The sequence below is a fragment of the Rattus norvegicus genome, chromosome 8, assembly GCF_021556685.1.
Source record: "Rattus norvegicus strain SHRSP/BbbUtx chromosome 8, alternate assembly SHRSP_T2T, whole genome shotgun sequence".
NCBI classification, from domain to species: Eukaryota; Metazoa; Chordata; class Mammalia; order Rodentia; family Muridae; genus Rattus; species Rattus norvegicus.
In genome coordinates, this window is record NC_141541.1 from 116379210 (window position 1) to 116394338 (window position 15129).

General features: G+C 51.5%; 1 protein-coding gene across 1 annotated transcript; it reads left to right on the forward strand.

The window, feature by feature from the left end:
* The first annotated feature begins 554 nt into the window (after nt 1-554).
* Nucleotides 555-15030, forward strand: Camkv (CaM kinase-like vesicle-associated). Its single transcript, NM_024000.1, is given in 11 exon segments — nt 555-677; nt 9983-10086; nt 10195-10326; nt 10500-10574; nt 10789-10927; nt 11069-11189; nt 11350-11425; nt 11510-11646; nt 11808-11886; nt 12109-12196; nt 12450-15030. Coding segments are annotated over 10 exon segments (1515 nt in total). The 5' UTR covers nt 555-677; nt 9983-9991; the 3' UTR covers nt 13023-15030.
* The last annotated feature ends 99 nt before the right edge of the window (nt 15031-15129 follow it).

The window sequence follows — 15129 nt, forward strand, 5'->3', positions numbered from 1 at the left end:
GGCTGATAATTTAGTTGGGAAAGATTTTGGCCTCGAAAGAGTTGGAGGTAGGATGGATGGTCTGAGGGCCTCACTGTTGTATCTTGTCCATTCCTAAATTGATCACAATTGCACACATACCCCTGTGTGTTTGTTTATTCCAGTCTAGGAGGTGCTCCAGAGACAGCCCATATTCTAAATAGGTCCAACCCTTTGGATCAGATTTGGGGAACTGGGCAGGATCCTGGTCTCCTGGAAACTACTACTAGCCAGGAGACTCCTGTGCAGCTCCAGGTCTCAGATTTTTCTCCAAGTCCCCATTCCTTACTACTTACTTTGGGTAAATTAGGAAGGGCCCCTTCACCTCCTGTTGCTGGGATTTGAGTCTGATGGCCTAAGGGAGCCTAGCAGGAGTTCGCGGCCAACCCTCCCGCGTCCTCCCTCAAGTGGGATTCCAGTCTCCGGGTCTGCCAGGGTGGGGGCGGGCCGGGCGAGGAGGCCCCGCCCCCAGCCCGCCCCCGGCCCGGGGTGCGAATCCGCTGCCAGAGAGCGACTGGCGATGCTGGAGGTTCTGGAGTCGAAGCGGCTGCAGCTGGCGCCGCGTCTGCCCCGCGTGCCCGGAGCGGATTCTGCCGGCCGCCCCCGGAGCCCTGCTGAGCCGGTTATCGCTTCCTGCCTGTGACCGACCAGCGTTGCAGGTGCGGAGCAGGGAGGGCTGGGCCGGTGGGGAGGGCGCCTCCTGGATGCACGTTGGGGGGCCTTGGGGGACTGTTTCCCTGGTTAGAGAATCCCCGCGCAGGATGCGCGCAATCGCCGCGAGGACTCTGGGGGTCCCAAGCAGGGGCACATCGCACGGTTTCTGCAGATGCGAGGTGGGGTGGCGTGCGGGGTTGGGCTAAAGTTGCCCATTACCTCTGACCGCTTGGGAGGGTCCCAGAGAAAGCCTCTGCAGCTCCGAATTGTAAAAAACATAAACCCTCGAAGATTCGTGGTGCCCTTTATAGGGGTAAAGGGCCAAGGGCCGAGCGATCCATCCTCGAACCCTGAGCGGTCTTCAGCCCCTCCCCAACTGCCCCTGGGGGCCCCCTCCCTCCGGTTTGGCAGTCACTAATTTCCATGACAACGGAGAGTTCTTTATGGGCGACAATCCGGAGGGGGCTGGGCGGGGCTGCTGCGGGGCTGGGGGAGGAGGTTCTAAGCCCCAGTGGACTATTGGCCCCTAGCTAAGTTCAGTCTTCCGAACCTTCTGAGGGTCTTTGTCGAGGGAGGGGGGGGGGCAGTGCACTGACACACGTGCGAGGTGGGGGTGCGGGGCGCACATGTTTCTGCTGGGAGGTGCGGGGCTTGGTGCTCACACGTGTGCCTCCCGCATGTGTGTTGCTGTGCCAGCGGGGGCGAGCCAGCAGCACTGGGGAAGGGGGTCAGAGTGGTACCATGGTGAAGAGCAGGGACTCTGCTTGGAGTAGCAGGGGACAATTTTCATTTGCCTCTGTCTTTTTCAGCTTGTATTGCTTGACAGGAGACCCTGGGCTCTTGAGCCCCAGCCCCATGAAGGGCTACCAACTGCTTCCTGACCCCAAACCTGCTCTAGCAGGTATCTTCCTAGAGAACAGGGTCCCCTTTTCCTCACCAAAAGCGTCTACCTGGTTTACACTACTCTAGTAGATCTTTTGCACACCAGCCCCCAAACACAGGCTCAGGCTTTGGGGCCCCCAGGACCATCCTTGCAGAAGTAGGCTGGCTTCCCATCCCCCTCTGAGCTGATTACTGGCTGATTCAGTGACTTCTGAGCCTCAGTTTCCTAACTTGGAAATCAATATCTCCATTCCTTCAGGGCCAGGATGGAACAGGAGTCCCCCTTTCCCCCCATTTAGTGTGGATCCCCAGGTGCCATACCCTGGCTTTATCTGCTGCAGACTTTTCTCTGTGTCTTCATTCCCTGGTGGCCACCAATTAGCAGGCTGGTGGCAGTCCTCTGCTCTGAGGGAAACTGAGACCTGGGGCTGTTGGTGTGTGTGCCTTTGTCATCCTGCTTGTGGCTTGCTCATGGTGCTGTTTTGGCTGCTGCTTTTGGCCATCCTGAGATCTGCCCAAGACCGAAGATGGGATGAGGCTGAGCTGGAAGAAGGGCCGGGGGAGCCCAAGGCCTGGACAGAGTTCAGCTGATTGAGGTGGAGATTGCTGGGGACCCCGGGTAAGGGAAGTAGGCAGGTTTCTGGGCTTCATGTCCATCCCACAATGCTGTCTTTTCAACTTTTGGACCTCTTCACCTAAGCTGCTATCAGGACAGGGAGTGAGGCTGGGGACTGACCAGCTGGGGGACCCCAACAGCTGACCTCTTCCCCACCAAGAGGCTCCTAGAAGCTGACCTCTTTTTACTGGGCCTCCTGAACCAAGTACACTGTATGTCTGGGGGATACTGAAGAGCCTCGAAAGCCAAACACCAAGGGTAGCTCCTGGCCCAGGGAATCCAGGCACACGGCCTAGGAGGGTTTAGGCAACTGCTGGGCATTCCGAATCTTCAGAATCTTCAGCCTGCTTCTCTCTTGTGGCTGGGTCCCTCTTTATTCTGCCACTCTCCTTCTTCCAACAGATTCTGCCTTTGTCTCTGCACCTGTCTTTACTAAAGTCTCTTAATTCCCCCACTTTGTCTTCCTTTATGGGCACCAGGGTCACAGAACCCATGGGGAAGGAGCCAGGCCAAAATGTCAGTTTGGGAAGAGGGACCTTTGCTTTGTTTGTTTGTTTTTTTTTTTTTTTTCCGGAGCTGGGGACCGAACCCAGGGCCTTGCGCTTGCTGGCAAGCGCTCTACCACTGAGCTAAATCCCCAACCCTGGGACCTTTGCTAATACCTACTCCTTACCCCTCCCCTTGTTTTAAAACTTCCATCACCATAGCAACCTTTTTTTTTTTTTTTTTTTTTTTTTTTTTTTTTTTTTGGTTCTTTTTTTTTTTCGGAGCTGGGGACCGAACCCAGGGCCTTGCGCTTCCTAGGTAAGCGCTCTACCACTGAGCTAAATCCCCAGCCCCATAGCAACCTTTTACTTCAGTGCCTTCCTCTGCAGCTCCCTTCCTCCAACCAAAGGGATGCAGGGCCTCCAGTGGCTTCAAAGATCAGGACCCCAGGTTCTAAGGCCAGTGACAATTGGCTTGTGGCTTTGCCTGCATGTGGTGAGCTTACTATTCTGGAAATAGCAGTGGACTGCATGCTCACTTCTAAGACTGTGAGGTTGGGGGTTAGCAGGGGCTCCTCCATGCTCCTAAGATAGGTAGAAAAGAGTCAGCACCAGGAACTATTGATAGTGGCCCAGCTTGTTACCCAGATCTGTATGATACCCAGTTTCTTAAAGCAATTGGACAGTAGGCTTGAAGCTTGACTCTTGACTCTTGTTACCACATACACTAGAAGGAGGTCACTACCTCCCCTAGGCTTGTGGCTGTGAGCTAGACAGGATTTGGGCTGGGGCGTGTCCATTTGCAGTAGAAAACTCAGTCCTAATCTCTAAGAGAGGAGAAGAGGGGAGGGAAGGGAACAGGGTGCCTGCAGGCTGGTGTTCACAGCTGCCACTAAATTGGGAGGTGTTGCCTACAGTCAGGAGTCAGCGGGGAGGCCTCCTGGGCCCTTCTTGGCCTCTCTAGATTTACTGCAAGCTCTAGAGCCCCACATGGCAGATGCCAGGGCAGCTGGAAAGTTCATTTATGGATATGAAAGGTGAGACCTGAGACAGGCTGACTCTGGTGGAAGAAACCCTTAAATGGGGTCTTTTGGCCCCCATTCTGGTTGAGTTTTCTCAGACTTGCCTGAAAATTCAATAGAACTCCCAAGGACCCTTTATTAATAGGGTACCAAATAAACAAAAGCTTCCTCAGAGTTGCCTGAGACATGAATCACTGAGCCCAGTAGGCAAGGTCCAGAAGCAAACAGTGACAGGAAAGCTTCCAGAGTCTGCTGGAGTGGAGGGCAGTGGTATCGTCACGTTCTTTCTGCATTGCTTGTGTGTTCCCTTTGGGTGGCCCAGGTATAAGGTTTATGTCCTTTGCAGAGAAGGAAAGGATTTCTGTCTGTAGAAAAGCAGCTACCCTGAAGCTTTTGGGCCATACCTGGGCTAATGTGGAACTGACCAGATTCTGTGGTGTTGGAAGGAAAACTTTCTTTTGTTGGGTGTTAAATTTGGGGCTCATGAGGATGGGAAATGCCAGTCTCCTTCTCCTTGGCCTTCCACCCTTCTTCAAGGAGTCTCTAACTCAGTTGCTCAGCTTTGGGACTGGTCCCTCTCTTGGCTGAGCGGTACCAAGGGGCTTGGTATATACAACCGAGAGCCTCAGTGGGGTAGTGTTAGGTAGCAGATGGTGAAATAAACAGGGGGTAGAGGGGATAGGAGTACTGATTGGAGATATGGTTTCTTTTCTCTTGACCCTGAAAGATCTAGGTGTATAAGTGAATTCAATTAGACTGTCGAGGAGGTATAGTGATTGGGTGACACCTGGGTAGCCAAGATAGAGGGGAGTGGTGGCAAAGTAGATCTGCCCCTGTCTCATTATTGAGACCTGTAGGAAGGACATGGCTGTAGGTTGTCAGAATTGTGGGCTTTCCGTGGTAGAGAGACCCTAACACCAGCCCAGACCCCACAGCATGAATGTACATGTATAGTCAAGCTGGTGCCAGCATCAGAGCCAAGCACACACAAAACCTCCCACCTATAACCACGCTGGCAGAGGTGAGAGCTGCTGGACTGAGGAGGAAGATGGAGCTTGGAGAAGGTGTCTCAGAAAAGGACCATTTGCATCTGGCCTTGGAGCATCAGGATTGTTTTAGACAGCTTGTTACATAGACAACCTTATGATGTCAGAATTTGTACGGAAAGAACACACAGCCCCTGGTCCTGATTCCTTGCCGGTATAGAGGCTGTTTCACAGGGCAGCCCAGGCGGGTGGCACTCCTACCAGTGCCTACACTTCCTGCCCTGGAGTAGACATACTTGAGCTGGCGAATCACCTGTTGTCGGACATTTAGGTAGCCGCCGATTCCTTTTTAATGTTATAAATAACTCTGTGGTGACAAACAGAATTCCCACGGGAGGATTTGGGGGAAGGGTATTTGCATCAGAGGGAACAGTGTAACAAAGCAACAGAACTAGGAGTGCATGGTCCCTGCCCAGCCCTCCTGGGAAACCTGCAAGCCAAGGACCATTCTCCTGCTCAGTGACTGACCCTCAGATTCTAGCCTGGGAGGGTAATCTTCCCATGAGCCCCCGGGGTGGGGGAATGTCCTTAGAGTACATGAGGACTGATGCAGGCCTTTCCCTCCAGATGTTACGGTGTGGAGATGGGCGGCTGGCAGTGGTGGTTGGCTGTGCCTCTGCTTCCAGCTGCAACAATGAGATTTTAGCCACACTTACCTCCCTAGCAGATGCAGGAGCAGGCATTTTGGACGTAGTGGCAAAGAGGCACAGCCGACATCTTCAAAAGCCTCTCTTGTTTGCCTCTGTCGTTCTTTGCTAGATGGCTTAAGCTCTGACTCCGTCTCACTGATGAAATGTGTGTATTCCCCAAGCCCAAGCAATCCTCATGAAGGAGTTATGGAATTTGATCCCTAATGCTGAAGACACGTTTGAGGGGGGCTTCCAGGGAGGGTTGCGATCCCTGGGAATAGTATGGCTGGCTTCTGCCTGGGAGGAAGTGGTTGGCATCTAGTAATACCCATAGGGCTTGTCTGGGGCCCCCAGCTTGCCGGGTCCTCCTCCTTAAGGAGGACTGACACTGTAAGTGCCTTCAGATAGGGGAATATTTAGGTGCTCAAGGCCCTGCCTGAGCTCTTTTCACTTCAAGCACTTTCGGGGGCAGAGGTGGCAGAGGCAGAGCAGTTTCAGTGTGGCCTCAGTGTAGAGTTGAGATTGCTATAACCACAGGCTGGCACAAAGCAGACTTTATGGAGGCAGACCCTGGGGTTAGATCTGTAAAGGTAGATGCAGCCATCTACCTCCAAATAAGGACATTGGGTACCTTTCCCTTTGGATGCTGGGTCCAGCCATCTAGCTCTACAATTTAGGATTGATCTGTAAAGGACAGAGTGGGGGCAGGGCCCTGTGCTCCGGGTGCAGAGTTCCCGGAGCCTGCCAAACCAGCAGTAACTGGACCAAACCTCACCTGGCTTCTATGCTCCTGCAGTACTTGAGCGCTAGGCAGGCTTGTGTTAGCCTTCTGGACCGTCACCCCTGCATGCCTCCCGGCAAAGCCTTCTGCTCCCAGCCCCAACCCTAGTGCTACTTTTCCCCTACAAGGAACATGTGTCCCTCCAGGCATATCATATGCAACATGTCTGAATTCAATATTTACTAAATCCATCAAACTAATCATAATAAAAGCTTTAAAACAGCATCAGAGCATGGCGGCACATACCTACAACTCCAGCACTCAGGAACAGGGGCAGGGAGACTGCCTCAGTTATACAGAGAGTTTGAGGCCAGCTTGAAATACATGAGATTCTGTATCAAAAAACAAATAAACAAAAGATATAAATTTCAACGATCACTTCTTGGTCCTAAAGAGAACTCCTATTTCCTTTAACATCCTAGAAAAGTATGTACACACACACACACACACACACACACACACACACACACATAAATGTTTGAAATTTGAAAATTATTCATTTTCTTGTGTGTGTGTGTGTGTGTGTGTGTGCACATGCATATGCATGTGTGTGAGCACTCATGCCTGTGGATGCTCAGAAACCAGAAGAAAAGCAGCAGTGTTGTTCGCCATTCTCCACCTGTTCCTTTGAGGCAGGTCTCTCCCTGAACCCGTCCGTGCCTTGCATTTTCTTGGCTAAACTAGGAGTAACAAGCCCCAGCAGTTCTCTCTGCCCACCCTTGCAGCTGGGGTTTCAGGCATGTGCAAGATATATGGCCTCTTAGACGGGTTCTGGGATTCAAACTCTGGGACCACTTAATTGTGCAGCAAGCCTTCTGAAGAGCTGAATCATCTTTCTAAATGCCTGCAAGTCCCTTTTGTTTGTTTTGTTTTTAAGACAGGGTTTCTCTGTATAACTCTGTCTGGAACACTCTGTAGACAAGGTTAGCCTCGAACTCAGAGATACACTTGCCTCGGTTTCCCAAATGCTGAGGGGTTAAAGCTGGGCCACTGTGGCCCAGCCTGCACATACATCTTTAGTAAGACATAAAGGTGGTGGGAGGTGGGGAGATGGCTCTTCCAGAGGAGCTGGGTTCAATTCCCAGCACCCATGTGGTAGGTCACAGCTGTCCCTAAGGTCTGACACCCTCACACAGACATACGTGCAGGCAAAACACCAATACAATAAAATAAAAATAATTTGAAAAATTTTTAAAAAGATATGAAGTATGTTCCTTCATAACTACCATTCAGGTGTAGAAATGGGTCTTCCCGAAGCCCCCATGTGTCCTAACTCAGGCACCCTATCCTATCCCTTAGGAACCATTATGTGAATCTTTAAACTTATTTTCTGCTTTTTCTGAACAGCGTTACTTCAGTGCTCGAGTCCCCAGCAGTATGGCAAGTTCTGCCTGTTTTGAGCTCTGTATCAAAAGACTCACACCACATGCATTCTTTCCTGTTTCTGTCAACACGGCTTTTTGCAAGATACACTGTTTGGCTGAGTAGAGCCATAGCTCTCTCATTTCCTTTGCAGCATAACATCGTATTATATGACTATGCCACAGTACATCCTGCTGGGGGTAGATATTTGGGCTCTTTCCAGCTTTTAGCAATTATGGATACGGCAATTATGAGCATTCTTACCCAAGTGTCCTGAGGCATAAGTGTATGCCTGCCTCTCTCTCCCACCCTCTCTTTGATGGGATCTCTCTATGTTGCCGAGGTGGGCCTGGAACTCCTGGGGGACACTTGGCTCAAATGCATGCATTTCTAGGGAGCAAGTATTTAAAGTACACAGGGTAGGCTTGAGAAGTTGTGCAGTGGTTAAAAGCACTGGCTGCTCCTCCAGAGGGCCTAGGTTCAGTCCCCAGCACAAAAAACAACAGCTCATAACTGTACAACTCCAGTTCCAGGGGACCCAACCCCCTCTTCTGGCCTCCAGAGATACTAGGCACATATATGACGCATAGGAATACATGTAGGGCAAACAACATACACAGGAAAATAAATAATTTTAGCTGGGCATTGGTGACACATACCCTTAATCCTAGCACCCAGAAAGCAAAGGTAGGCTGATCTCTCTGAGTTTGAGGCCAGCCTGGTTTACAGAGAGTATTCCAGGACGGCCAGGGCTGTCTTATTACACAGTGAAACTCTATCTCAAAAAATGGAACCAACCAACCAACCAAATAAACTTAGGAATATAAAAGAAGGGGTTGGGGATTTAGCTCAGTGGTAGAGTGCTTGGCTAGCAAGCGCAAGGCCCTGGGTTCGGTCCCCAGCTCCGGGGGGTGTGGGGGAGAGGATGTTATATAAAGTTAAGTGGAGGTGATGTGGCAATTTAATACCTTCCCATACTAGCTTGTTAATGCAACTGAATGAAGATAACTCGGAGAATGGCGATATTGCAGAGATTAAGAAGGAACTTGCTAACTTTAATAACTAACAGGAATTTGAGACAAAAAAGGAATGAATCCAGTATCATTGTATATTAAGTAGATTGCTTAATATGTACATGTATTAGACATACAAATTTAATAGAGAATAGTTCTAAAAAGAAAAGAATATAAAAGAAGTACAGAGTATATTTGTTTGACAAAACTGGCCTTATCCTGTTTCTTCTTCTTTTTTTTTTTTTTTTATTTATTTTATATAAGTACACTGTAGCTGTCTTCAGACACACCAGAAGAGGGCATCAGATCTCTTTACAGATGGTTGTGAGCCACCATGTGGTTGCTGGGAATAGAACTCAGGACCTCTGGAAGAGCAGTCGGGGCTCTTAACCGCTGAGCCATCTCTCCAGCCCCCCTGTTTCTTCTTTTAAGACAAAGTCTCCTGTAGCCTGGGCTAGCCTTGAACTCATCAAGTAGCTGGGGCTTCCTTGAACCCCGATCCTCCTGCTGCCACCTCTTAAGTTCTAGGATTCCAGGTCTGCACCCCACCTAGCTCCCAGCTTTTTTAAAGGGGAGTTGCCCTCTTCCAACAGATTTCATTTTGTCCATAGCCTCACCAGCATTTGGCATCTTTAGACCGTCCGAGCGAGATACACAGCTAGTATGGGGGAGAGCTCGTGAGATCTCAGCCCTAGACAAAGAACTACAGGCAGCTAAGGAAGGCTTAGAGTGGGAGAAGCAGTCTTCCCCAGGAAAGAGCACGTCAGGTGATTATCCAATACCAAGTGGTCAGCCCAGAAAGCATGCATACAAGTAACACGATGTGGACCTAGCAGGTTATAGTTATGTAATCAGAAATACGTGCATACGCGCAAGAGCAAGACAGAGGGCAGGAAGGGGAAAATGATATAATTAGGTTATAATTTCGAAGAAATTACTGGAGTAAACTTGGGTCTCTCTTTCCATTCTGTGGGTTCCAGGGATCAGACTCAAGTTTGGAGGTCAGTGCCCTTACCTGGTGAGCCACCTGGCTGACCCTAAAGAGACTGATGGTTTAATCCCATTATTGGAGAGGTGGACCCAGGAGGATTTCAGCAAGTTCTAGGCCAGCTTGATGTACATATTGGGCCTAGGGCATCTAGGGCTAAATAGTGAGACCCTGTCTCAAAAGTCAAAACTAAATAAATAAACAGATTGTCCTGTAAGTCTTTTCAAGTGTATATAATGAAAGAACAATTTCTTAATATGTCAACTTAGTCAATTTTTGCTTGGTGGGGACTATTGTAGTTCAGGCAGCCTGGTTGAATGGCTGCATCTACGGCTCAAAAAAGCAGGGTAAATCTATATCTGCCTACTTTGCCCTTCACTTGACCTGAGCTGAGTTGGGATTTTCCAAAAGCAATTTCAGTGTTGGGGGACGGGGTGTAAGAAAATGGTATAGCTGATCCAGACCCCATCCTGTTTTGCGTCTCAGAGCCTAGCAATGCCGTTTGGTTGTGTGACTCTGGGTGACAAGAAGAACTATAACCAGCCATCGGAAGTGACTGACAGATATGATTTGGGACAAGTCGTCAAGACGTGAGTGTTGGGCTATTGCACAGAGACGGGTGGAGAGACCAGGGTTGGGAAAGAGGGACCGGAGTGTACCCTGTTCTAAGTAAGGCCTGGTGTGCCTGCTGGCTTCAGCGAGGAGTTCTGTGAAATCTTCCGGGCCAAGGACAAGACAACAGGCAAGCTGCATACCTGCAAGAAATTCCAGAAGCGTGATGGCCGCAAGGTTCGGAAAGCAGCCAAGAACGAGATTGGAATCCTGAAGATGTGAGTGTGAGGGGGGGGAAGTGGGGTTGGGAGATGGCAGGGGAGGGTTTGAAGGCCAGGGCACCTCAGGAAGTACACATTAGAATGTTACAACCACTCAGTACAAGGACCAGAGCTTCTCTCTCAGGGGTACACACCCAACCCTGACTACTGACTCCTCCCACTGCCACTAGGGTAAAGCACCCCAACATCCTGCAGCTGGTAGATGTGTTTGTGACCCGCAAAGAATACTTCATCTTTCTGGAGCTGTGAGTACCATTCTGGGGTTCCAGGATTCCCCAGTCCCTAGGGTCTTTTCTTTCTCCTCCCTTTATAGCTAAAGAAACCCATTTTTGGAGCCCTTTGGGTCCCAAGGCCCTAGGCCCTGCCCAGCCAAGTGCCTGGTACAAATCAGGCCTCCCAAATGCTCTTGTCCTACCCCCGACCCTGCCCACACCGGGCTCAGGGGCTGGTGTCCCTCAGGGCCACGGGGAGGGAGGTGTTTGACTGGATCCTGGACCAGGGCTACTACTCGGAGCGAGACACGAGCAACGTGGTGCGGCAGGTCCTGGAGGCTGTGGCCTACTTGCACTCTCTCAAGATTGTGCACAGGAACCTCAAGGTAAGGCCAGAGCCAGAGGAACTGGATCACTTGACAAACTGGGCTGGGATAGCATGAGCACCGCCACATTGGCCTCTGGTCCAGCTTCTGAGGCCCTCATAATGACTTCTGCCCACCCTTCTACCATTCTCTCCTGAACAGCTAGAAAACCTAGTGTACTACAACAGGCTAAAGAACTCAAAGATTGTCATCAGTGACTTTCACCTGGCTAAGCTAGAGAACGGTCTTATCAAGGAGCCCTGTGGAACGCCGGAGTATCTGGGCAAGGATGGGACACGGGATGGGTGGAGGGACAGCCTTCAGGGAGAGACTTTGGGGTAGGGGAGAAGCTCTGTTCTAAGATGTGGCTATAGATGCTACTCTATATGGCTAGGCTTGATACTGACCAGCAGATGACCACTTTTTTTTTTTTTTTTTTTTAGCACCGGAAGTGGTAGGACGGCAACGGTATGGACGTCCTGTGGATTGTTGGGCCATTGGTGTCATCATGTATATCCTGTGAGTGGAAGGGCACAACAGTTGAAGCCAGGTGGGCTGGACAGTTATGTCTGTGGCCCTCCTAGGTGACCCTACTCCATGTAGGCTTTCAGGCAACCCGCCCTTCTATGAGGAGGTAGAAGAAGATGACTATGAGAACCATGATAAGAATCTCTTCCGCAAGATCCTCGCCGGTGACTATGAGTTTGACTCTCCGTACTGGGATGATATTTCTCAAGCAGGTGAGGGGATGCCTGGCATGTGGGCAGAGTATAGGGCAGTATGGAGGGAGGCGCCGCTCTCAGCTTCTGCTGGATTCTACTCCTACTCCCCAGCCCATACATCACATCTAGACAATGAGATGGGGCAGCCTTGCCTAGCCCATCCCTGGCTTTGTCCCCAGCCAAAGACCTGGTCACAAGGCTGATGGAGGTGGAGCAAGACCAGCGGATCACCGCCGAAGAGGCCATCTCCCATGAATGGTGAGAGCAGGGCCTTGTGGGAGGAGTGGGTATCCTGTTGCACTCTGGATGTCTTACACTGGAAGTCCTTATCCTTGAGGTCTTGAGGGTAAGGGAAGGCTTTGTAGAGCTGTGGCCAAACCAGACGCTCTGCCTGGTGGCCCTAGCTCACACAGGGAAGGGCTGTGCAGTCTCCACGAAGGCACCAACCATGCCGGTCTGATGCACCCACCTCCTTTCTAGGATTTCTGGCAATGCAGCTTCTGATAAGAACATCAAGGATGGCGTCTGTGCCCAGATCGAGAAGAACTTTGCCAGAGCCAAGTGGAAGGTAGGCTTTGGCTCGCTCTCTTCCTGGCCCGATTCCAAGTGCTTCCTCTTGCACCCCACAGCTCCTTGCTGCTGCTGCACCTCTTCAGGCCATCACATGTGGCTGCAGCTGCTGCGGTTGGTTATCAGAAGCTGAAGTAATGAGTAGTTGGGTAGCCGGCTGGGGTACTATGGAAGGGGCTGGGTTTAGCCGTTTGGAAGGAGTAGATCTCGTGAACCTCACCACAATTCTTTCTTCAATGTCCTCCTTTCAGAAGGCCGTCCGAGTGACCACTCTCATGAAGCGGCTCCGGGCACCAGAGCAGTCTGGAACGGCTGCTACTTCAGATGCTGCCACTCCCGGGGCTGCTGGTGGGGCCGTCGCTGCAGCTGCAGGTGGAGCTGCCCCAGCCTCTGGAGCCAGTGCTACTGTAGGCACAGGGGGTGATGCTGGGTGTGCAGCCAAGAGCGATGACATGGCCTCTGCAGATCGTAGTGCCACCCCAGCCACAGATGGCAGTGCCACCCCAGCCACAGATGGCAGTGTCACCCCAGCCACTGACGGGAGCATCACCCCAGCCACTGATGGGAGTGTCACTCCAGCTACTGACAGGAGTGCTACACCAGCTACTGATGGGAGAGCCACACCAGCCACAGAAGAGAGCACAGTGCCCGCCGCTCAAAGCAGTGCCGCGCCAGCTGCAAAGGCAGCAGCCACCCCTGAGCCGGCTGTGGCCCAGCCGGACAGCACAGCCCTAGAGGGTGCCACAGGCCAGGCTCCACCCTCTTGTAAAGGAGAAGAGGCTACTGGCTGTGCCCAGGAGTCTCAGAGGGTGGAGACAAGCTGAATGGGCAGTCTGTTGGGGGTTTTGAGGGATGGGAAGGAGGGTGGGAGTTTGGATGAGGGGCTTCTCACTGTATATAGAGTCACTGGCATGATGCCCTAGCTCCCCCCAAGCTCCCTCATCCCAGTGGGGCATGCCTGGGGGCCATGGGAGAGCAGTGTCGTCTCCTGTGTGGATGTATGTGAGTGGTGGGCAGGCCAGAGGCAGGGCCAGCCCCAGCCCCTGCATGGATTCCTTGTGGCTTTCTGTCTTTCGCTAGCTTCACCAGTTTCTGTTCCTTGTGGGATGCTGCTCTAGGGATACTCAGGGGGTCCTTGCTCTCCTTCCCTTCCCGTCTTCTCATGTCCCCAGGCAGGCCCTGCAAGCCTCATACTTTCCCAGGCCCTAAATGGGTGGCCTTGCCCTGAGAGCTGGTCCTCCAGCGAGGCCCTGTCAGCAGTGTTAGGCTCCTGCACACGAAGGTGTGTGTACCTGTGGTGTTTGGGCTGCTCTAGGAGTAGATGCTGGCTGTAAGAGATGATGCAGAAATCTAGGGCAGTGTGCTTTAAGTTAAGTCTGGTCACATGGTTGGGGGCAGGCACTGCATGTTAGCTGTGGGGATCCTCAGAAGTGGGAGAGAGAATGGGTAGAAGCGTCCATCTTTTTCCCTGGGTGGGGGTGGGGATCTTCCCTCTGAAGATCCTTGTGTTATTTCATAGCCTCCTGAGTCCTGTAGTGGGTTGCTCTGCATCCTGATTCTTACGACACTCCAAAGGAAGAGAGAAACATGTTGGATGCAGCAGCGATGCCTAGGAGAACAGAGTACAGGGCCAGCAGCACCAGTGCCCCAGCCTATCTGGGTCTTCTCTGTGAGCGAGATAGGGAGGGCTGGTGTCCCCCATGGTCTTCCTAGATGCCACTACCAACGAAGAGACCTTTCCCATAACCACCTTATGCAGGCTCAGGCCATAAATCCTCTTCCTCCCAGGGAGGCATGGCAGTACCTCATAGGCTGCTTTGGGAGCTTGCTTTTCACAGCAGCAGATTTTCTGCTCTTCGTTCAGCAATGCGGAGAGGCTTTACCTCTGTGTCTACTACCAGAGGCTGAGGTATCGCTCAGCCATGGGATGAGGAAGTAGAATAAGATTTCCCAGCTCCCTGAGGGATGCTCTCGGCAGGCACCCTTGGTCAGACTCTACCACAGCCTGCACAGGCAGCCACGCTGGTCCTTGCCCTTGCTCGGCACTCCATGGTGGTACTGCCCTTCTCCCTGCATGCCTGTGGGTCTGCTCTGGTATGTGAAGGTTGGTGGGCTAACTGTGTGCCTGCTGAACCTGGCAAATAAACGTCACCCTGCAAAGCCTCTGGCCACCCTCTTGCCTTTGCTTCCTCTGTCCTATTGGGGAGGAGCCTATGGAAGGCAGTGTGGGAGGGAAGAGGCCATGGGAGCAGTTCCGGGTAGCGGCTGATGCTCAGTGCATTGCTTGGGGTAAGAGTGGAGGTCACCTTCTCCGATGTGTACCTGGATGATGTTAATGGTAAATCCTCTGGGCTCAAAAAAACCATGAGTGGTGTGTTTAAGCCAAGAAGTATCCCTAGCCGAGCACTGAAGGGCTGATGCTTTTCCAATTCTTGTTGACGAAGAGCCTTTGTCTTAACTTGGACATAGAGGTGGAATCCACTCAGGGACAACCACTATAGGAAGTGACCTTGTTCATGGGCACAGTGGGCCTCCTTGGGCTGGGGAGAAAGTGGGGTTGCACAAGTTTTGTGCTGTATGTTGATGCCTACTTCCTGTGAATACCTGTGCTTTCCACTTAGACCAAAAAGATTTCATTCTGTCTTCCCTGGCTGACGCAGACCTGCTTTATAATATGGAGTCATGTATGTTCCTTTTGGGGGAGTAATATTGCTAATGATACTATAAAAATCCCTAAGGAGATTCGCTTCAACTCGGAGGGGCTTTGGTAAACTCATCTGGGTTGCTTTCTCAGGGAGGACCTTAAATTATCTGATGTGGGAATAATAAAGAGGGTTTGCTATTTCCTGGTCTTTGAAGCATCTGTACCTCCAAAATCACCATCCCACAATCCCAGGCATGAGGAATCCTGGGAGGTTAGGGCTAAATTAC